Source organism: Callionymus lyra, chromosome 11, assembly GCF_982586985.1.
Source record: "Callionymus lyra chromosome 11, fCalLyr1.hap1.1, whole genome shotgun sequence".
Classification (NCBI taxonomy): domain Eukaryota; kingdom Metazoa; phylum Chordata; class Actinopteri; order Syngnathiformes; family Callionymidae; genus Callionymus; species Callionymus lyra.
This window is the reverse complement of record NC_141828.1, coordinates 16,514,489-16,539,213: the sequence shown is the minus strand read 5'-3', so window position 1 is coordinate 16,539,213 and position 24,725 is coordinate 16,514,489. Positions and strand designations below refer to the sequence as shown.

At 36.7% G+C, this 24,725-nt stretch overlaps 1 protein-coding gene across 13 annotated transcripts in view; it reads left to right on the top strand.

The window, feature by feature from the left end:
* The window catches only part of LOC148069397 (neurexin-1a-like), a 250,064-nt gene that overhangs the window by 64,118 nt on the left and 161,221 nt on the right, over positions 1 to 24,725 (top strand). For 11 of the 13 annotated variants that reach the window (XM_087802393.1, XM_087802401.1, XM_087802398.1 and 8 more), the window contains 4 exons: positions 12,126 to 12,427; positions 15,118 to 15,141; positions 16,168 to 16,329; positions 22,158 to 22,599. In XM_087802393.1, coding sequence (XP_087658519.1) covers positions 12,126 to 12,427; positions 15,118 to 15,141; positions 16,168 to 16,329; positions 22,158 to 22,599 — 930 coding nt within the window. The remainder of the gene's footprint in view (positions 1 to 12,125; positions 12,428 to 15,117; positions 15,142 to 16,167; positions 16,330 to 22,157; positions 22,600 to 24,725) is intronic. The other 2 variants (XM_087802394.1, XM_087802399.1) reach the window with 1 other exon arrangement.

Sequence of the window (24,725 nt, the reverse complement as noted above, 5' to 3'; positions counted from 1 at the left end):
TAAATAGATCTTGGACCTCTATTGTACTCATCAGTATGTGTCTGTTTGTACAAAAACATTTTTTCATTGAAATAATTACTTTAGAAAATGTGCTTAAGCCCCGCCCACTGAAAACACATCATCAAGTTTCATCACCGTGTATCACTAGTGCAGAAAGTCTCCACCTCTAAGGGACTCGTTGTATGAACAAAGCGGATAGTGATTGCAGCTGGCTGGAGTATAAGCGAAGCCATTATTATATGTCATAATGAACGCTGCTCTCGTAACCTCTTGTTCGCTGGGATTACAGACAGGGGAGAACTTTATAAGCAAAACATCTTCACGATGAGAGACTTATTGCATCTTGGAGAGGAAGACTTCAACATTTAAATCATGTGAGTAAGTCAGGAGAGTTGGAGTTTCACATTTGTTGCACTTTAGAAAAAACAAGAGCATCATTGTACGCCTTGTTTTCAATACCTGGACAGGCCAGGAAAAAAGATGCAACCAACCTGTGAAACCAAAGGAGCTTGTGCTGAATTGTTTGAGCTGGTAAAGAAGTAAGAGTTTCCAGAAAGAATCGGAGGTGAAAAAAAGATGTGTACCTTAAAAAAATCACATCATAGCTAACCTTCAATAAGTGCCGAAGTTTTCTGCATTGAGCCTCATTCTAAGTAAACAGGTTGACTCATCACTGCACGAACAAAGTACTGATGCTGCAATATTACAGGTCACATGTAAACAAAATCTGGAGTGTGAATAAGACGACGGACTAAGTTATAATTTAGCCAAAGGTCAGGGAGTAACACCTTACATCTAAGTCAGGATAGTGAGTCGATTTGACAGTGCTCTAATTCAGAAAAATTATATTAAGTGATGCTTTTATCTGTTGTTTTTTTAAGCTTTTCTGATTTTGGTGTGTTGAAAAGTACATTTGCAAAAATATTTACAAGTAAATGCGACAACAGGAAACTTGGGAGAAGTAAAAACCATCGGACAATATATGCATAATACATAATGTGAGCGGACTATAAAGCTGACGCAGAGTTGTCAGTCCTGGCAAGAGGAAAATATTGGGAGGAAAAAAGTGAGTTTGAAGCTAATTAGTTTGATGCATGAGCACACAGGCCGAGAGGGGATGAGCACACGGATGATAACTATGAGCAAGTGTGTCTGCCGACTGTCCAAGTGTTGGCCTGCTGTCAAGGATTCATGCTGTGTCAGACCAAGAGTGGATCTCCGTGCCGAGAGCGGGGAAGACAAAAGCAGCACAGAAATCATCCGCAGAGACACTGCCAATGTAATTAGCGCATGAATTATTTCAGTGCGACGACATGCCTCGCCACTTCCCGGAAATGTTACCGTGTATACTGAATTAGATCTCTGAAAGTGTTCTTGCTCTCTTTCTTTCCCCGGTAATCAAAAAACAGACCTTTAAACTTCCCCTTTCCCGCTTTTCACAAGCGACCTTCACAAGGTTATGTCAAATTTGAGCACCTTGTTACGGTGGTTTAAGATTCATTGTCGGCTTAAATTCAGCCCTTGAATCCATAGAACAGCCTTCAACTTTTAACTATACACCTGCTTGTGTGTATTATTGGTTTAATTAAGAAGAATCATGGTTACTATAGTGACACAACCTCATAAAAGGCATCATTCAGAGTGGAAAAAAAGAAATGTTTATTATCTCCTGACCTTTAACTACAATAACTCCTCGTTTATGTGAAAGTACTTCTCATTTGATGAGGATTTGATAGCTATCCTTCCTTCTATCTCCAAAAGGCTTACGTTATTATCCTCTGGATTTAGTGAGGATTGTACTTTGCAGATTAGTATTCACCACATAACATTCCCTCTTCACTGTAATGCTGTTGTCATTCTGTAATGGGTTATGAGCAAATGAGAGCCCCGCAGCAGAAAGTGTGTCGTCTGTATTTAGAGTGATTTTAGAATTACGCTGGTTTTCATCTTTTATATCTGCCGGTTATTAATTCATCTGCTGCCTTTTTTTTGTGTGTGTGTCCTGGAATGCCCTGTTGCTCTTTTCACGTCGATCACACAGACCTCTATTCATACATTGCCTCATCCAGGGCCATTATGTCCGAAAGATGACACTTTCAGGGGAGTTATTTGTTAAAGCTCGTCAAATAAATGTTCTTTTTTGAAGGGAGTCGCACCAAATCATTAAGTTTAATAGCCATGCTGCCACCGATATATGCTTCCCATCACCTTCATTTGTTGTGATATCCCTTGGGTTAAAAGTTTCGCTTCTGTTGCGCTTTTGTATTAAGATTTTTGTCATTTCAGCACATATGAATAGTGCCTCAGCTGCTCGCGATGCTAATACATCTCAGTCAGTATTGCTTTCCACACCTTTGATGTCTGACTTAATGTTTTAGGGAGATTGATCATTGAAAATCTGGGAGTATTTCAAGGTGTGTATATTTCATAAGAATCGTAAAACATGATGGATTTTAGGATGGACAAAGCGCTTGAACAATCAAAAGCAATACACAGATAAAAATACATACAAATTTCAAAACTTTAAATGGTCAAGACAACATAAAACAAACACAGGAACCCCAGAAAATATGGAAAAATCCTGCACAAATAGAAAGGTCTTAAGATGTTTCTTGAAGTAGTCAGTAGATCCATCAAACACAGAGGGAGAGAAAGATCGTTCCAAAGCTTAGGAGTAACAGTCTGGAAGGATTTCTCTCCTCTGGTCCTGCAGCGTGTTCAGGAACCATCAGTAGACTCTGATCCACAGACCTCAGAGCCCAAGCTGGGGTGTAAGGCCGGATCAGATCACTGATGTAAGGAGGAGACTGACCATGAATAGATCTGAAAGTAAAAACCAGAATTGTAAAATCCTGAAAGAAACTGGCAGCCAGTGAAGAGTTTTAGGGATCGGAAAAATGTGAGTTCTTCTACTAGAGCAGGTCAGAATTCTCGCTGCAGAGTTTTGTATTAACTGCAGGCGAGACAGATCCTTCTTATTTTTAGAATTGTACACGTTATTAGCATAAAGCTTTGCTGGAAGAGCTATTAAAGTGATAGTTCACCCACAATTTAATTTTTACTAATTTTTTTACTCAGTATATATTTAAATCTTGTTTTTAGAGGCTGATCCTAGAGTATTAGTGTAAATCTTGCACAGTGACAAGTGCAGTGTATTTCAATTGGGCGATGTGCCTGGATGTCTGGCTGTGGGAGCTGCGCCTGACGGCAGCTGACTGCAGACCCTCAACAGGTGAGGACAATTAAAGTTATAAGCTGGAGAACAAGGCAACAGCAGCAGGAAACGGACAAAGAAAGAAACCACTGAATAAAACGCATGGAAAACGGATTAAAACCAAAGAGGCTCCTGGTAGGCTTGTGTGACTCAGTGGAATTGAAGTGTGCTTTCTGGCTGTGTTAGTGAGGAGTTGTTTGAATTGTGCTGAGCTAAAGTTAATATTATTATTTGCATTCTGTATTTCTGCTAAAGGGCAATTTATTATTTTCCTCATTTACAGTTTATTTACATTTATTCCATGATTGGACAAGAGAAGTTCATTATTGCGTAATCTCACTTCTCTACTTCCTACATGACATTTATTCTTAAGGTGTGGTTAAATGCAAAGGGATCAAAATAAAAACCAAGGTAAATAAATAAAAGACTACGTTAGAAAAAGATTACGTTAAATTAAAAACATGTCTTAAGATGTGAGACTAAATTTATTTTTATATAACTATTGAGAATTGTGGTTTTAATTATTGATAATGTTTGTATAGAATATACATAGTTTTGCTAAGTTGGGAAAAGCATGTGTTTAAAATGGTTCATTTCTGTTGTTTAAAGGTTTTTCGATTTACTCCGTCTACACCTTTTGAAAAGAAAATAAAGGACATATTTGAGTGAAGTCCTGTCGCATGTGAAGTCCTTCCTTAGCAAGTGTGGAAAGCCAGAGCGTTTAAAATACTTGACAGAGACACTGTCCAAGCTGGAGCTGAGATAAATACAACAAGAAATTTACAACACAATCTTATATTTGTTCTCCTAATACAAACATTGTAACATTGTTACTTATTAGGTCTGTGAGTGTTACTAATTTAGCCACAAATCCAAGAAAATCTACTCTACTTGTCCACTTTACCCCTGCATTTTAAGCAATAAAATGTCTGCTACTAACATGATAAATCTTCATTTTGTGTTTACTTTTAAACGGCAGCAAAGTTGTGTGATTCATCCATTTTTGCCTCTTCCACCCAAAGAGTTTAACATTTGTGCTTATCTGCACTTCAAACCTCCATGAATGGTGGTGTTAAAAACCCATTTCTGTAGTTGTCTTAACACCAGACAGATACATTGGTGATCTTAATGTCCACTGTTATTAGGGTCTTTCATTTGGATTCACACCAAAAACGTCGAGGTGCGGTCTTCCTTTTTTTCCTCCGGAAAAACATAAAGAACTCGCACACAAAGTATGGAACACAATCTCCATGATCTCTTTCACGTTGCGTCAAGAGGTAAAGTAAACCACGCTTTAGTACGTTTACAAGATGAAACTTATTTTTTTTATTTTGTTGAATCACTCCACAGCATTAAACATTTTAACATACATTTTTAAATTGTTGGTGGGCTGGTCCAATCAGCTGAAGCCTCACAAACATTGCTTCCTCGACTGTTTAGTGTCATTAGAGTGTAAATGTAATTAAATCAACACAACAAAATACAAAACTCAAATCAAAAAAGACAAAAAAATGGGATATTTTACTAAATAATAAATATTTGTGACTACTGATTACATGTAACCTCATCACTGTCTGTACCGAAAAATAGTTTTGGTGCAGGACTTATGTTTTGGTTTAAGTCGGTGTTATAATTATTTAAACAAAAAATTGTCCCTTGTAAATATTGTTATAATTTTTAGATGAATCAGGTCAACGGTGTTGACTATGTAAAGCAAATTCTAAACCTTCAGATAAAATACTTTCATTTGGTTTGTTGTTTGTAATGTGCTTTAAAACTTAACTTTTTGCTGACTATCTAAAGTTATCCAGGATATACATATTTATTATTGCATAAAATATTTCCATCCATTAAACAACTCAAACGACACGCTTTTTATGCACATTCCGTTTATCTTAACTATACTTAACTTTAAATAGTTTGATGGAAAATCAATAACACACTGCACTGCACGCCAAGCAGGAAAGATGCAAACATCCACTACTCTACATTGATGTTGCAGGAAAAGTCCAAGCAAATGTCTCTTCTGACCACAAGTCCTTCCTCTGCACATCTATTTAGAAGGGATCATCAGGTGACTTGTTATCTCCTGTCTTAAGGACCTCTGTGTCTTTTAAGTCTTTAAGAATTGAAGTAATCCAGGTAGAAGGCGGGCTGTAGAGTGTTGTTCTGATGAGTGTTGAATCCAACGGATTTTAAAGTGGAAACTTTTAATCCACTTTTAAAGCTTACTCCACAGACAGACGATTCTCATGCTGGTGACCATGAGGTAGCTTGTTTTCTCAAGCACCTTATCACAAGTACAGTTCCAGGAAGTGTGTTAATCCTGGAAGAACAGGAAAGAGCGTTGTGCGGGTGGAAGTCTGATCCACTCGGATTAAAAAGTGGGAATCCTCAAACGTTGGTACACACCAGACAAAATCCCACTTTTTTTTTTTTTATCAGCAAAGTAGGATCCCTTCACATTACACTAATGTCATGTAGGAAGTAGAGAAGTGAGATTACGCAACATGAGATTGTTTAAACTGTGTGACATATGAAGAGATTCTACGCTTGACTCCGCACACAAGCTCAACATGAAACAGTCATGCATCGGTCATACTGAATTACTGAAATAATGAGGATTAAAGTGTTAAAGAAAACAATGATGTATAACGTTGTTTATTTATGTCAACATGGCAAATTTTCTGCGAAATCACTTCACAAGCTCTTCCCTCTGTCGTAAGAAGCTTAACCTGATTTTGTGACGCTAAAAAGTCATTGTACAAGCTGCAAGATAAACACCATTCTTGTTGGCTCTCTGTGCAACTAAAACCTGTGTGAAGGAAAGATCAGGAAAAGCCTTATCTATGTGTTGGCTGAAGAATCTTTTATTTGAAAAAAGGATTTGATTTTTCCAATCTGACTTGGACATTCCAATCCTTTTCTGTATCTAGAATGTGTCTCCATAGGAATTGTAAGTAGTACCATTGAGGGAAGCTGAATATGGACTACAGAGCTTTCACGACTTTAATGGAAATTAAACAGTGTTTTTGGGCAGAACGATGGGAGTTTTGAAACCTTGTTGTTTACTGTATACGATTTTTCTCAAGTTTGATGGTAAGAAAAGTTCACTATCCTGTGGGAAACAGCAGTACCTCTGGTGTCGAACTAAATCACTGTGATATAAGCCAATAATTATGGAGCAACTCCAACACATAAATAATAGAAGACTAACTAGCCCTAACTACACTGCCAATCCTGCAGAGAATCTCTACACAGAACCATGAAATCTGACCGGCCCACACACTCCAGCTGACCAGAATAGCTCTCACGGGAAGACCCACTCTCAATCCCAAATTTCCTCTTTTTTTTTTTTAATACTTGGCTTATTGAAAAAGTATGTCTGCATTAACCAACTACAGGCCAGGCATCCTTACTTTTTTTTTAATCATGTCGAAACTGGAATCTGTTGAATGCCCTGCGGGGGGAGCCACTTTGTTTCCACCCCTACTTTGAATTCAAGGTCCACCCGGTAGAGTAACTCGTTTTTTTGCTTGCCAATTAAAGATTCTCAGTAAGAATTCTCTCAACAGCTTTCATGAGATAATATATCAACAAGGGGAACTGTAATGTCCTCTACAGTTTTTTTACAACGGCTGATGTAATGCAACAGCCAAAAATGAGCACCAGATCCTAAGTGAGCATTATTAAAAAATAATAATAATGTTGTGACCAAACCAGAGACTTGCCTCATTCAACAGGGCAACCAAAAAGGAAACAAACAAAATAACAATTTTATCACTTCCCCAGCATGAACTGGTCATGGTCATTTAAACATATTAAGACATTTTTATTCGTGCAGGCTTTTCCTTGATTTTCTGAGACTCCTATGTTGTTCTCTGTGTTATCTTGATCTTTTAAGTATATCTTTTATTGAGTTTTGTTTTGATGTTTAAGCGCTTTGTGACCCTGGTCTGGAAAAGCACTTTACAAATATAATTGACTTACTTATGTAACTAGGTACGTCACATCCTGCCATTTATTTACGGTTTGCAAGGTATTGTGATATCAAAATGTCTAAAAATCATCCTCATTATCCTTTTTGTTATCTCATGGTCAAAGTGGCCCAAACGCCCAAAAACAAATGGGTTTTTGTTGTCTCTGGGTCAAGGTGAATGACCTTTTGTTTTTGGTCACTTTGACCCTGAAATAACACAAGGTTATAGTGTTTTTTTTAGTGGTTCTTTGATCATATTCAAGGGTAATTCAAGCCCAACTTCCAACACTATCATGTCCATGTATATGTCCATGTCCAGAGGAGCAACTCCCCTGATTTACAAAAAGAGCTTATCCAGTTTCATTCATCATGAATTTAGTAGTTGTAACAGATCCAATTCATTGTGATTAAAGTTGGAAAAATCTCCTGGCAGTAAATTCCATTAATACCACGTTGGTTTAAGAAGGTTGCCGTCATCTGATTTGGACAGCGAAAGTGCTCCCCCGGTTACAAGCTCATTTTCAAAACTGGCAGAGTGGAGCAGATGCCAGATTAATGTCTGAGGGGAGGGACTTAAGAACACTCCAGGTTTTTCAGCAGCCTGCTTGCAACGGTCGTCAGACACCTCTGTTGAATTAGATATTTTAAGCATTCTTGTTTACACTTTCCACAATGAAGCAGTGACTAATTGAATATCACAAAATGCTGTTTTCATCCTGAGGTATAAATGAATGAAGTTGAACGATTCATGGTATTTTAGAGGTATTTAAAGCATGTGGAAACACGATCAAAGAGACAGATACTTACCTGATATGTACAAATCTTTACTAAAAACATACATAGGGACATATGTATTAGTACATCCCATTATATTTTTTGTGACCGATCTAGTCAACATAAAATCTTGCCAACCACCACTGGGTTCACTCATTTTTACTTCTAGTAAAAAACTGAAATTGAACTTGAGATTTTAATTGAATAGAATGTGACGCTGAATTAATTTTGATCTAACTCTTAAACAGGTGTTTGTTAGTATTTCGTGTGAAATACTGATACTGATATTTATTGAGACGTGATAAATATTATTAAATGATCTTGAGATAAAGGGTAAAGTTGGTAATATAAAAGTATAGTTTGGATTAAGCTGTAAGAAGCGTCATATATGAGACCATAATATTTTAGATCCAACTCAAACCAGAAGGGTTATTTTAGATAAAGTAATATTATAATAATGAAATACTGTAATATTTAATTTGGTGTTTTAAATTGTTAAAAATGATTCAAAAATAGTTGATAATCTTGATATCAAGTTAAGTTGGTAATATTAGAGTAGTAACGGTAATGTGTAGATGAGGCCTCATGAAACGTTTGTGTATGTATCATGATACAGTGTATTTAGTTTGAATGGCCACAAGATGGCACTCTGCTTTTTGCTAATTTAATGAAACCTGGCATCATTTCCAAATGTAGTGCCATCTAGTGGTATTTCAAAATGAAGACACTGTATTATGATACCTTATAATGGTTCCATTAAAGCGGAACCAACCCATCACTAGCGTATAAAGTGTAAGATTATTAGAAATTATCGGATGTCGCTTCTTTTTTCTCCATCCTAAAAAACGATAGCATAGACATTGTAATATAACCCACAGCCAAAGGCAATTAAATGTAATTGTTATTTAATAAGAAATGTCACACTTAATAAAAGATGTTTGACACAAGCTCTTATATGTTATTAATGGGTTGAAAGATTCCGGAAAAAAGGCTGCGACAACTTTTACCTGTGCATCTATTCATGGCAGTGCCTGAGGAGCGATTCTTTCACTCTCTTCATGTCTTTTTCTACTCTTTGTTCTCTGGGAGAAAAAAGAGGCGAGAGCCGCCAACTCTTATCCGTGCTCTCTTCAATTGTCGTGACTCAAGGACATTAAGGTGACGGGGCCTTGCAAAGGTTTTGATTGCTTGTAGACCACAGGATGTTTCCATCACACCGTGTTGTGTGTTATGAATTGATGTTGGCCACATGTTTACAAGTAGCCTGCTTCAGTAGAAGATGAAAAACAGCAGGAGCACTGAAAGCCCCGATTTCTTCTTCTTTTTTTTTCCCCCCACCACGCTTTTCAGTCTTACTCTATTTGAAGAACTGAAAAGTACTGAGTCTTCATGTCGGCCAAAAAGTGGTGGATGTCTAAGTGGTAAGGGATTTGTGTCATAAAACGTCTTCTCAGTAGTTCACTCTCCCTCGGGCAGGACGTATTTGATTCTCTCCACCGCCAAAATGTACACATTGACAGAATCCTTTTTTTTTTTCTGAATTGTGACTTTTTGCTTTGAGCTGCTTGCCAATGTTAAAATCCTGATGAGCTGCTTTTGTAAATAAAGTTTTTCATCTTGTTCAGACGCTGACATGTTATCACGTTCAGTGAGAGTAAACAGACTATTTATGTTAATCTGTGAACGAAAGTAAGACTCAATGTTTGGCAACAGAATAAATACCACTTGCTGTGATAACCAACACCTTGAGTTGTAGAACTACATAAAAGACCGTTTCTAATTCACTGGGGTCAGAACTTTCTTCACATCTGAAGTGAAACAGTAGCCTCAAGCCAAAAGCTTCCCAATTCATGTAATCAAAATGTTAAGACTCTTCAAACTTTTTCACACAAAAAACAGTAACAGTTTTCCTTTCTTTTTTTCTTTTTTTTTTACAATTTTAAAAACGGTTGTATATTTTACATTTTATGTGGTTTATAATTACAATATATAAGAAGACTGTGGACTAAATCTACCAAAGTATCACATGGCCCTGGGGCAGAATTTGATGGGGGTTTCACACTACCGACCAAGACCCAGATGAGATCCAGGTTACTCTAAAAATCCAAATGCAAACACAAACCTAGTTTTAGGCCTGGACTTATGTCCTAATTGAAAATAATCATTGTTCTGACCCGCTCTAGTAGAAGAAGAACTTGCATATCCCCGATCCTTAAAACTCTTCACTTTATTCCCAGTTTATTTCAGGGTCAATTTTAAAATTCTGGTTCATATTTTCAGATCTATTCGTGGTCAGGCTCCTCCTTAAATCACTGATCTGATCCAGCCTTACACCCCAGCTTGGGCTCTTAGGTCTGTGGATCAGAATCTGCTGATGTTTGATGCAAACATGCTCCCTCTGTGTAGGCTTTTTATAAATTTACTGTGACTCCTGTGTTTGTGTTATGCTGTCTTGGCCTTTTTAGAGTTTTTTAATACTGTATGTATATATTTTTAACTGCGTATTGTTTTGTTGTTTAAGCACCTTGTGACTCTGGTCTATGAAAGGCACTTTACAAATTAAACTTACTTACTCACTTGCTATGGTCTCCATAAACCAATGGCTGCTAGATCTCTGTAACGGGGGGGGGGCAGACTGAGTTGGGGGATAAAATATTTGTATTTTTTGGAATTGCAAATGGAGGCCCTATAATTGCTTCATCATCTGCCAAGTTTCAGAAAATAACAAGAGTGAGATTTGAGTGTGGTGACGTGCCTGGCAATAGAAAAAAGGACTTTATTTAATGTTGATTTATATTATTAAGTCTGATGTTCTCGCCTCCATGTCTGCTATCATTAAACTTTCTTTGACAGTCATATGAATAAAATACTATTTAATTATTAATATGTCTAAAACTCCATGTTGAAATTGTGTTTTATATAGGATAGTAGTCTACATCATCTAGAGGAGAGCTATAGTAGTCATTTATCGTTTGGGATACATATTGATTCATACAATAATAAATAATAATAATAATCTTTGACAATGACTCATGGAAACTATTGATTAATCGCATCTTAAACTTGCCATTTTAAATAACCTGAAACTTGTTAACTGTCTAAAAATGTAAAACATGTTTAAAACAATCAATTGAGATATGGCTCAGAATATTCAATAAAAACACAATAAATGAACACAAAATGTGCATTTTAAACAGCACAAAGTATGCCGGCGATGATGAAGAATTAAATTTCCCAAAAAGTTTAGTTAGAAGATTTAAGAACAGGTCATTTGATGGCAGAAACCCATCGACTTATAGCTTGACTGATGTTGTGTTAGCCCGTTGTTAAGTCACGATGACCAGACCACACGCTGTTAACATAGTTAGAGACGCCGGGACTTGCCTTATATTGCTCCTGATACGTTTGTATTGCGTCAAGCCTTCTCTGGTTGGCAAGTTTACTATCATGAAAAATCGTAAGAATTAAGTGTGTAAATATAAGCAAGAGAAATGTCAAGTGCGATGTGAGTATTAGTCAAATTGCATGTCAAAAACGAAGCGTGACATTAGAGCGCGTGTATGCTACCTATATGTCTCTATGCTAAACCTCTGTGTTGTTAACAGACTCTGTTGGCCAAAAGTGTAAATTATCTGCTACTTCTTTGCGGAGCACCAAGTCAATTTATATCACTTAAAGGAATTAAACGTGAGGCGATGCAGTGAAGCTGGAGAGAACGCTGAGGGAGAGGGAGGGAGAGATGAGATTGACCCCAAACTATTGGCTCAATTTGTTATGTGTTCCATGCGCTGGCATGTAGGGGGTGGGAAGGTTTGGTAAAGGGGGTAGAGGTCTTTCATTTTCTCTGATAAGGGGCTTCAGACATTGAAGGAAATGCCCAAGAGTGTTAGGATCCAGTCAACTTCAATTACAGACCCTTGCAGTTTTCCCAAAGGTGCTCTCTGGTGCTTTTAAGGGGGAATCAATGTGGTGACAAATTCTTGTGGACAGCAGCCTCTTATTGGGTCGACTGTTGTATCGCCTAAGTGTGTTTCCATGTGTGAAGAAAGAATCATTCCCTTCTCGAACATCCTAGTGTTCTTTACTTGTTTCAGTTAAGCTCCCTCTAAAAAGCCTGTGATATGAATAAATTGCTTTTCTCTGTCTTTGTCTTCGCAGGAAAAGAAGAGTATGTTGCAACCTTCAAAGGATCGGAGTTCTTCTGCTACGACTTGTCCTTGAACCCGATTCAAAGCAGCAGTGATGAAATCACATTGTCATTCAAGACGCTACAGAGGAACGGACTGATGCTGCACACGGGAAAATCTGCTGATTACGTCAACCTGGCGCTGAAAAACGGGGCAGTCTCTCTTGTCATTAATTTGGGTTCCGGAGCCTTTGAAGCTCTGGTGGAGCCGGTCAATGGGAAATTTAATGACAATGATTGGCATGATGTCAAAGTAACGCGGAATCTTCGTCAGGTAACAGTACATGGGGCAATGCCCAGATGCAGTGAATTAAAACAAACCAGATACCATCACATCACAAACTTTTACAGCCAAATTTATACAATTATTATTGTATTATGAAGACACATTTGTTGCACAAATGAGCAGGGAGAATATGAATGAAAAATATTGTGTTGGACGTGATTGAATAAGTATGTTGATTAAAGTTAAACCATAAAGCTATAGTGTATATGGTAGTGGCATCAACTTGTGCCTATTATTTTATTGTAAATATCTTAAATCTTCTTAGCTGAAAGGGTCATCTGTCAGGTGTCTCTAAAGGTGACCACGTAAACAATACTAATAAACAGACTTTTCCCAAACATACAATATCGATCCATATGTATTTAAGGTACTAATCTACTGCCACCTTTAAAATCTACCCAGGTGAGCGTATTGTACCAAAGCTAATGCACAGGTAATCCCTGAACATTGCATATTGACAGTAATGGGCTCTTGACAGAGCTTGAGCGCAGTGACTCATCGCCCCATAAATAATTCTCAAGTATTTTAGACGATGACTAAGGCGTGCTCGGGTGAAATATAACTTGGAAATCCCTTATTTTGCAGTCCGTGCCACTTTCGCTCTCTTGGCTGAGAGGATGGCGCCGAAAAAATAACCTCAGATCCATCACGCTATCCTCTTGTGAGACTTCTTGTGTATCTCTCATTTGAGTTACTTGTCTAACACAGTGTACTAAAGTACTGGGAGTATCCACTGAATGAATATTAATTAATCAGGACAATTATTGCCCAAAGAAATAAATGAAATGTAAAGAAATAATTTAACATCCAGATTTAATTTTTTTTATATTCTTTAGCTTTGTATTTTCTACATTTTCATGTATTATAGCCATTTAGATGAACAAATATCTTGACGTTTAATGAGATAAAAAGCCAACTACATTTAATTTCAATAAAGAAATCAAAAGAAAGTGCAGTCAGTACGAAACGGGTAAAACAAAGTGGCAGAAGCTCAACAATTAGCATGATAGTTCAAAGATTAAATAAAGGAGGCCAGACTCAAATGTTTTGGACAGAAGGAAAATATAAGGAACTAGGTTAATAGAAAAGAGGAAGACAACCACTTGTATTAATGGTTTCAGCCAGAATTTATTTTTTTCACGCTCAATTGATGGACTCTCCTTGACTGGCTCAGACATATTTAAAGAAAAGTGTCAGAGTAGAGAAATAAATTATGCCATGCTTGTTCAACTATCTAAATCTAAAGAGGTCTAATTATGAATCTCCCTGTTCATTTGTTGGTAACTTCTATACTTTTACTTTTGCCTTTTACCTTTTTCAAAGTTTGTCAAAGTGCAGGTGAAGTAATTTTTTATTTTTTTTAACCTACTTTTGGATATATATATATATACATTTTTAAATATGTATTACATTTGTGGGATGTTTTTTTGGGGGGAAAAAGAAAGCCATTTAAACGTGATGGCAGTTTTTATTAAATTACTGTATTATTTATTTTAAAAAAACATGAGACTTCAAACTAGTGGCCTGTTAAAATGAACTCACTGTATCAAGATAAAGGAATACATGTCTTCTCTACACAACTGTTTCATGAGGCCTAATAAACCCATCACTATCGTGTGGTCTTTGGCAGGTTACGGTATGTCCTATACAATCTTCCTGTCGCTTCCCATCTTTGAGGGTTTGAATAGCCTTCATTGACAATTCAGTGAATTGGTAAATATTGTATTATCGTGCTTACATTAAACAATGACTGTGTAAGTCATAACATTTTACTCAACTTCACTTTTTAAGGCATTAAGACATTAAGGTTTCCAGTCTGTATATGTTTGTATGGTCCGTGGCCATTCAACTACGAGGCATATTGTCAAAATCCTTTGATTTTATCCAGGATATTGCATAGAATGCTGAAGAGTTTTCCGCATCAAACTGACATAATTTCTTCTATCTGACTAATTTTCCTCAACCCCGAGAGGCGTGGCTTTGAATAAATTTGCAATTTAATAAATTTGCAATTGGACTACTTTCCCCGAACATATTTAGATTAAAAGTTAAGTTTAGTACTTCACCTGCACTTTAACAATCCCTTTTTTTTTCTCCGTGGGTAGAGTTAACCCAAACAATTCCAGTGCGTGCACTGCGAGATAAACACGATTACCATCTTTTCGCATTCTTTGCCAGGGTCTTTGCTTTGTCTCATTGCAGTAATGTGATCCTAAAGTTCATCAATAAGACCAAGAGGAGGTACAGTATTGTAGGGGCACATCCAGATTGGATAAGAAAATACAAGTGGATAAGAAAAAAATGGGGGCTTCAGTTAAAAAAGGTCAACTGATGTGCTTTAGGCATTTTTATGTATTATGCCTCGATCATATTTTTATTTTAACTTGATAGGATATGATTTCATTTGGTCCTGCTGCTCAGGCTGTGTATGGATGGTCCTGCAATACCACCATTTTAAACCAGCTATTGGTACCTGGTCTGCTTTTTTCTTGTTAAACTTTTTTTGCCCTCTCGATGTTACTAACATGCTTTGAAAACTAACATCATTCATGGAATGTGTCATTCTACTAACCAGTTTGGGTTTTAAAACGATGTACTTACCATCATATATTATTTGAGTAACAATCGTTATTCTGTTCACAGTTTTTAATTTCCTTTCTCCCCCCTTTTCCACAAAGCACTCAGGCATTGGACACGCTATGGTAAACAAACTACATTGTTCGGTAGATATCATTATAATTGTTTCTTAGTTTGGGTTTGCCGTGTGTTTCTCTTCCTCCTTTAATTTGGAAAAACAGTAGACTTTATTAAAAAAAAAAAAAAAGGAGACTCGCTGTTGGTAACCTTCTGCTTACCTTTTCACAGTTTCTTTTCGTTGACCATTCATTGGTTTTCACCTTCCGATAATCACTTTTCAATCCTGTCCAATTGTTTTTGATCCACCCTTTTAGGAGCATCATTTCAAGCCTTTTGCATCAGGCTGTGGTTTATAATGAGGATCCTCTTCTGTCTGGCTGGTCTGATGCGTTTTGGCTCAGCCAGTTGTATCTCCATCCACTCTGCATGATGTGAAATGTGTGTTGTTGTGAACGTCATCTGTCAAATGGGTTTTTGTCGGTACATTTGTGTTTGTGTCGTGCTTCTCTGATACTTCCTCGGCTCTTTAAGTGGCTTAGCTGTGTTTGTTTGTCCTGCATGCATGTGAAGCTTGGCAAATTCGGAAAACGTAACACAAACGGTGATAAAAACGAGCGGAAAATAACCAAGGCATGCATTTTCTTCCCAAGCTAATACTTCCTAATACCCTATTTAGCATGTGCTCTTTTACTAACAAGTAGCACGATCAGATTTTATTTTTTCTACTGACATTTGTTCTTACTAATGGAGGGTTTTTCAATGACACCAAGTTAACACCTTACTAACACCATTTTTGTGTCTGCAAATTAACCTTTTATGTTGAGCAATACTAACATTGTTCTCTGGGCTATTCACTAACACTTGCTAACCAGATTAACATTCTTTTGGGGGGGGGCTTGTAGTCTTCCTACTAATCAAACTGGACAAAACAACAAAGTAAAACAAGAAAAAAGACACGAAACAGACATGAAAATGGGTTTCAGGAACACTTTAGGGGAATCTACTAAGACACGAAGAAGGGAAAATAATACTTCTCCAGTATTCAGGCCGTCTGAGTAGAGCCTGTTCTTTCCATCTGCCTGGTTGTCTAGGTAACGATATCCGTGGACGGGATCCTGACCACCACAGGGTACACGCAAGAGGACTACACCATGCTAGGCTCTGATGACTTCTTCTACGTTGGAGGGAGTCCTAGCACAGCCGACCTGCCTGGCTCTCCAGTTAGCAACAACTTCATGGGATGCCTGAAGGAGGTGAGATTCACTTGTGTTTGCACTATGCGGGCTGGTGGGTGTTCAGGATATGACTGGGTTCACCTCGGTACTTCACAATGAGCCCTTCCACCCACTCACTCACCCTGTCTCCTCCTTTACACTTTCCTTGAGTTTATTTTTCCCTCACAAACTCTATATCGCCTCAAACATTGCAGACAAAACATTCTTATGCAAATCGAAATGGATGCAGTTATCGGTGTACAAAAATAAAATGCACAAAATTTGAGCCAATAAATGAGTTATAGATAAACTATTTATTGTGTATATACCATATGCATGAAGACTATTGTCAAGGATGTTTGTGTAGGAAAATGTATGCATATTTATGACCCATTTTTGGACATATCTATATACATTTTTGCTTAAAATTTGGAGACATAATATTTTGATTATTTTACATTTGCAAACTTTTTTTTATATGTAATAACAAAAAGCAAGCATAATCAATATAAATTTCATTTAAATAATTACGTATTTATTTTTTAAAGCTTGAATTGTGTTTGTTTTCATAATCAAACAATGGAAACAACAAAAAGGTAATAAATTGGAACAGAATTTGAAAAAATTATTATAAAATATAAAATAATAGTAATAATGATACAAATAGGAAAATGCACAAAACATAAAAATAGATATTTAACACAGTCAGAGTTCAAATAGTCATTTAATCTTCTTTTTTCTTGTAATTGTAAAACATTGTCCATTTCCGCCATCATAGCATTTTTTTCTCTGTTTTGTTTTTTTTTGGTGGGCAAATTCCATATATATATATATTATACATACATATACAGGTATATATATTCGTCCATTATTTTAGTGTTGGTGTTTCCTACTTGTAAAAGTTCTTGGTTATCGTTTTCTTACAAGTCACAAACGTATATGTCTTCGGTATGGTACTAGAAGGGGGATTACAGAGAAACATATTTTTGAAAGTACATGAAAACTGTAACTTATAAGTCATTTTAAGACACAAATATGGCAACGGTCAACATCATTTCTAGTACATTTTTCATCAGTGAGGTTGGAACTTTTTCGGTGGAATTAAAAAAAATCCAATTATATTGATCAGTGTTCTCTCCACGCATGGAACAAAGTACTTTTTTGTTGGGATTTATATACATTTCTCCATTAATGCTTGATTAGTTTTAATTCCCATTTCATTTTTCCATTTTGTGGTAATGTAATTGAGTATTTTTCTGTTGTCTCTCTAAGGATCAGAATCATATCAGACATTACATGTTATGAAAACACAAGATTGAGATGTATGTTCAAATAGGATATAGACATCAAAACACTTATGTTTGGTTCTATAGTTGATGTGACTTTCTTCTTTGGCGTCTCTTTTCCTGAAAATATTTTATTGAACAAAAAAATTACATTTAATGACTGTAAGTCATCTGGGTGTTCTGGTTCTCTGTAGTCATTCTGGTTCTCCGGCCATGTGTGGAGAATGGCCGACCTTTGGATGCAAGAAGATTGATGAGGGTGGAGGTCTGCATTCCAAAATCGTAAAAACGAGGACTTTAGTGTTTCAGTGGAAGCAAAATCAAACAGCAAGGACTTAAGGCTTGAAAGTCCATTATTGTCCCATTCCTTATCACTATATGATGTGTCCCTGTGGTGCTATCGACATACTTTCATGTCCATCTGAAATATCGTCAATTAAAAAAAAAGTACTTTAAATAATTCTATTCCACAAAAAATAAAAGTTTATCTTTTGTGTAATCCATCGACGCTTAAGAACGTCTTCTCCAGCCATCTTCTTGGGCCCTCGAATGCAGATCTTCATTGTCAGTGAACCAGTCTGAGGGGTGTGAGGCAGTCGTGTTTAATGAGCAGTCAGAGGATCCACCATATGTCTACATGCCATGTGCTGCTCATTAGAGCTCTCCAAGTCGAAGGCACTATATTTGCCAAGTACGAGAAGATGGGATTTCACAGATGCGTCGACAAAGAGAATAGTTACGTCGGTCGTTAAGGTGCTCGTTGGAAATATGAACTGTTTATTTTATCTTATGCTTCTTTAAATGATGAAGAAAGAAAACGCCGTTACGTTCACAGTGAGATATAAATAACTTCACAGACGATAGCAGCCAAAGGGAATGATGTCTCATTCAGGGGCGGCTCTACTTGGACGCTCAATCGTTTCCCTGATTTCCTCAAAAAACATGAATAGATTCATCATTTTTTATTAAAACAAAACCTTATTATTGTAAAAAAGAACCTTAATTTTCAGATGAATTAAGATTGAATCCAACATGCATCAAGTCTATATGTTGTTACAAATGAAACGTCAGTGTGTTCACTGGTCATTAATGCGTTTTCGCTGTGGCGACCCAACAGATGTTAGGGAAGTAATAGCTCATATGTTGCTGATGAAGTAGTTGATCATCTCAAGGGCAACCCGGCCCAGACCAACACTCCGTCAAATCGTCCCTCTGTGTGAAACGTATTCCAACTATAAATACCCCCACAAAGCCTTGTAAAAAGAACTGCCCCATTTACCTCTGTAAATAGACTCTTAGTCCGTTATTTACGTGTTCATTCACTACTTTGAATTACCTGAACACAGCACATCTTGCTCAGTGATAAACTCAATGCTCCGTGCAAATGCAATCCCATTGGTGGTGTCCCGGTTTTCAGGTGAACACTTGGCATTGACACATGTAGAGAAATAAACAGCTTTTATTCCACTTCTCGAACAAAAGTTAGATGTTGCTTTAGTGCACAACTACACTCAAAACACCCATTCGTCTGTCCCTATTTGTCCATCAATCTATATCTCTGTGAGTCTTGTCATTTGTCCATCTATCTATGTGTGTTTCTGTCTTTCCATTTGCCCATTTACAGTATATATTTCTCTCCGTCTTTCCATGTGTCCATTTATGTATTTATCCATTTGTCTTTCCATTTATCCATCCATCTGTGTTTCTGTCTGTCTTTCCATTTTTCCATTTATCCATTTGTCTCTGTCTTTCCATTTGTCCATTCATCTGTGTTTCTCTCTGTCTTTCCATGTGTGCATTTATTTTTCTGCCTGTCTTCCATTTGTCCATCCATCAGTGTTTCTGTCTGTCTTTCCATGTGTCCATTTATTTTTCTGCCCTTCTTCCATTTGTCCATCCATCTGTGTTTCTGTCATGTCTTTCCATGTGTCCATTTATTTTTCTGCCTTTCTTCCATTTTCCATACATCTGTGTTTCTTTTGTGTCTTTCAATGCCTCCATTTATTTATTTTTTCTGTTTGTCTGCCATTGGTCCATTTATCTATTTGTCTGTCTGTCTTTCCATGTGTCCATTTATTTATTTATCTTTCCATCTGTCCAGCCATTTCTCTATATCTCTATTTTTTCATCAATTTGTCTGTATGTCTGTCTTTCCATTTGTCCATTTATCTATTTGTCTGTCTTTCCATGCCTCCATTTTTTTATTTTTCTGTCTGTCTTCCATGTGTCCATTTATCTATTTGTCTGTCTGTCTTTCCATTTTCCCATCCATCTATTTCTCTCTCTGTCTGTCCAGCCATTCGTCTATATCCCTATTTTCCTAGTTGTCTGTTTGTCTGTCTTTCCATGTGACCATTTATCTATTTGCCTGTCTTTCCATTTGTCAATTTATGCATTTGTCTATTTTTCTGTCCATCTATCTATTTCTCTGTGGGTCTTTCCATTTGTCCATTTTTCTGTATCTATGTCAGTCTTTCAATGTGTCTATGTATCTATTTTGTCTGTCTGACCTTCCATTTGTCCATTTTTCTATTTATCTGTCTGTCCATGCATATGTCTATATATTCTTTTCTATTCATTTGTCTGTCTGCTTTCCATTTGTCAATTTATCCATTTGCCTCTTTATCTTATTATCTATTTTCCTTTTTCTCTGTGTTGGCTCTGTCTTTCCATTTGTCCATCCATATATTTGTTTGTATGCCAGTCTAATTGTTGTTGCCTCAGGATACATGTTGGTTATAAACTTCTCAGCTCATTTAAATAAACTCTGCAGCAGGGGATTTTAAAAAGCAAGAATGAGTTTCTGTTTTCTTCAGTGGAAATGATTGTCATTCTTGTTAATTAGGCTCTGCGACACATTGCCACTCTGAGCCTGTGACTCAGTTTTGTATCGTTTGCCAGAGACACACCAAGGTCGGAGCACGACTGCCCTTCATTTAGGCCGACAGCACGAGTCCTAACCATGTGTGAGCCTCAATGTCACACAACGTGCGCCTGTCTTACGAAACGCCGTTCGTCTTGTTTCTCTGTACATTGAACTAGACATTTTATTATTTAGGTTTAAATTAAATATGGTTCTCCTCCAGCAACCCATTATAACTTTGACATGAACTCTGGAGTCATTCTTTTGTTAGAATAGCAGTCGAGAACTAAGGTTCTTAGAACTCACGAACTTGTAATAAGTTTAAATTGAATATATTACAAATGCTCCTATTCAGTGTCTACTGAATTTACTGCATTTATTTAGCTAAACCCCATTTATATATAAAACAACTCCGATAATAATAAGTGTTAATTATCGACTGGATTTGACCGAGAAAATTACATTTGTCTTTCTTCTTAGTAATTGTGTATCAGCAGGCATCCTGTCATTCAACCCTCCTGTGCATTTGATGGCTTCTCATTTCTAAATCAAGACAATAAATAGCTTAAATAATTCACTTTTATAAGCATGTAAGTAAGTCATTTTTATTTGTATAGCGCTTTTCCAGACCAGGGTCACAAAGCGCTTAAACAATCAAAACAATATTCAATAAAGTATATACTTTAAAGGTCAAGATAAAACTGATAACGCAACAGGAGTTCCAGAAAATCAAGGAAAAGCCTGCACAAATAAAAACAATCTTTTAAACAAAACTGTATGAAAGTATAATTTTTTAAGACTAAATGTGAGACAGGATCACTGTGATATGTGGTAAAATTGTAAAGAAAATGATCATATACGTTTTAATTGTGATATTTAATAGTGAAAATAAAACAAAGAATATTAAGGAATCTCAAAGAACTGGGATAAAGCAGCTCTGTCGTAACTTTTATGGAAAGCGTACATTAATGAGCGATGGAAAAGGGCTCAGATCGTCAACATTTCAGTATGATGTGAGGGTTAGAAGAGAGCGGCGTAAAAGGATCACCCATTAACCCTCCTCCCAACCTGTATAGCCAGTCTATGATCTGAGGTCACTGAAATGGGTCAGGTGCAGAAATGCCCCCCCAATGAATGAGGTCAAGTATTGAAGATATTGAACGACCGTGATATCCCATAATTGCCAAGGTGATATAACTTTCACTCATCGATTAGCCTGCTTTGTTCACTTGCAGTATTCACCCCATTTAGTGGAGGTAAATCAGGGCAAATAGATTTAGACATTAGATTAAAAAAAAAAACATGCATTACTGTATATTGTAAAATATAGATTAAATCAATACATTTTTTGTGTTAACCACAATCGTAAAAAATGTTTAAACAATAAATAAGTCCAAACAATATTCAATGTAACTGAAAGTTATTCTTATTATTCTTATTCTTTTATTTCTTATTCCTTTTTCTTGTCCTTGTCCTTGTTCTTGTTCTTGTTCTTGTATGTGTTTTTGTTCTCGATCCCGTTTCCATTTACTTTTCTATTTTCATTCTCCACCTCATCCTCGTCCTTATCCATATTTTTATTATTTTATTTTATTTTTTCTTGTACTTATTATTCTTATCTTTATTCTTCCTATTCTTCTTACTCTTACTGTTTCCTGTTCCTGTTGTTGTCCTTTTTATTAAGCAATACATGAACTATTTCATCCTCTTTCATTCAGGTGGTCTACAAAAACAACGACGTGCGACTCGAGCTCTCCAGAATGGCCAAGCACGGAGACCCGAAGATGAAGGTCCACGGGACCATCGCTTTCAAGTGTGAAAACGTGGCCACTTTGGATCCCATCACGTTCGAGACCCCCGAGTCATTCATCGTTCTCAACAAGTGGAACGCCAAAAAGACGGGATCCATCTCCTTCGACTTCCGCACCACGGAGCCGAACGGCCTTCTCCTCTTCAGTCACGGCAAACCCAAGCAGCAGCCCAAAGACTCCAAGTCTCCCCAAGCTTTGAAGGTGGACTTCTTTGCCATCGAGATGCTGGACGGCCACTTGTATCTGTTGCTGGATATGGGTTCTGGGACCACCAAGACCAGGGCGGTGAACAAGAAGGTCAATGATGGAGAGTGGTACCACGTGGACTTCCAGCGAGACGGCAGATCAGGTAACTGTTCCTCAAGGAGAAAAAAAAAAAAATTCAGTAAAAAAATGTATTGCTATTACTCAAATGTCAAGAATTTGATCTTGTTCCTCACATTTTAATTCTGCCCTCTCTTGCATCTTTCCATCATCTCTCGGTCAGAATGCCCTGTTCCTTGTGATTGCTTATTTAAGCAGAAATATTTTTAGCTTTCACTTGAAGAACATACGAATACAATTCTTCAAATTGAACGAAACTGACCATGTTCTCAGATTCCTGGATAAAAATGAAATTTTATTCTATGAAAAATAAAATGCATTTTGTTATCTCTGAATAACACATCTTCGACATTATTTTGCCAAAGGAAAAAAAAATGTTGTCCGTTCTTTAAATCTTCCACATCTTATTTTACTTAATCTACTCTCACTTTTTTTGTCTGAGTTCTTTCTTCACACTCTTCTTTCGCTCTGCCAGACCTATGTTTCCATGGAAACAGGAGGTGGTCCCTCCTAGGACTCAGCTGGTTACTACACACTGCTGGGATGAACGAATGGATTAAAAAAAAAAAGAAAAAAAAAAGAGAGAAACCTCTTTCTAAAGATCGTGCTGCCAATATATTTTTTTCAACATTTTCTGCAAAATATTATTATAACATTGTTGATCTCTTTTTATATTCTTTGAAATATAAATTGAACTTATTAAAGTTATTTGTTATAAGACAAGATTTTCTTTTATATTTTGTCAGTTTTTCTTTGCCAGCACAATACATTCTGAAATAAATTGCATTTATATCATATGTTCTGTCCATAGTTGTAGTTCCTAATTCAAATTATTTCCAAAGTATTAGGAGAATTACACAATAGCCAGTCAAAAAAAATATAATATGAAGGGAAAACCTATATATTAAAAAAAATGGACATAATGGAGACAACATAGCAAATAAAAGATTGATAGTGTAGGTGAGGAAATAACCAATTATCACTGAACATTATGACTCTTTTTCTTCATCCCTTTGTTTTGATGGACCCTCACACCAGTCACAAATATAATTTGGCCCACTAGGTAAATAAATTACCAACTGCTGATATAGATGAAAAATGTAAAGTTTTTGAAAAGACGAGAAAAAATTAATTTTAAATAGACTCCTAAATATTTCACATGAAATTGATATTTTACTTATTTAATATTTGATATGATAATCTAAAAATGTGTAAATAGTGTAGAAGTATTTTATTTAAAATGTTATATAAAGAAAGTTTCCTGAGAAAACTCACAAGCGTTTCCAAGAAACGACATTTCATGGGTTGCGTGCTACAGCATCAAATATTTAAAAGTATTAAATCCCTTTTTATAACCCCGAGTGATTCTCGTGTCCCACGCGTCAATTTCTAGCATATTGATCCTAAATTCTATTAACACAAGACACAGGAAAGAAGTTGAACATCGTTGCATGATTATCTTACGACTCTCCTGCCATGACAATAGAAAACTATGATACTTCCCCTGTTTAGTGAAGCAGACTCTTCCTGCAGGAAGTGAAGGCTGCAAATGGACTTGAGCTCTCAGACAACATCTTCTAACCTCAATACATTAGAGACGCTAAGAGACACTTTGCTGTTAAGTGAGGGCTTCTGAGCTGGGAGTGCCGTGGGTCACTCATAGGAGACATTACATGGACATTGCTCTTTGCAGCCCCCCACTTCCTGCCGTGGCCAGCACACCACTTCTTCACACTCTCTCTCTCTCTCTCGCACACACACTTGTGTATCCCCAGAGCTTCCTAAAGTGACTCTCTGCAAAGAGAATCCAATCGCAGAGAGAGATTTGGCCGTATCATCCTAACTGGATTGGGGTAATCCACTGTCCAACGTGTTTTGGAGATATGTGAGAACGCGAGGCCATGTTCAGCCCGGCTGCTGAGTTGTGGTTTGAACTCGTGCCTCAGGTTTGTTAGTGGAGCAACACATACTGAATATCTGTTTGGAAAATTGTATTTAAGTATTGCTTATGACAGTCAAACTATATGTAAGTGATTATTTTGGAACTGGATTCCATATCTTGTATACTTAAAAAGCACAACAAATGTGTTTCGTTGTTTTGATTAGATTCACATGTTTTGATTATGAAAATGTAGATAAATCTTGTGTTAT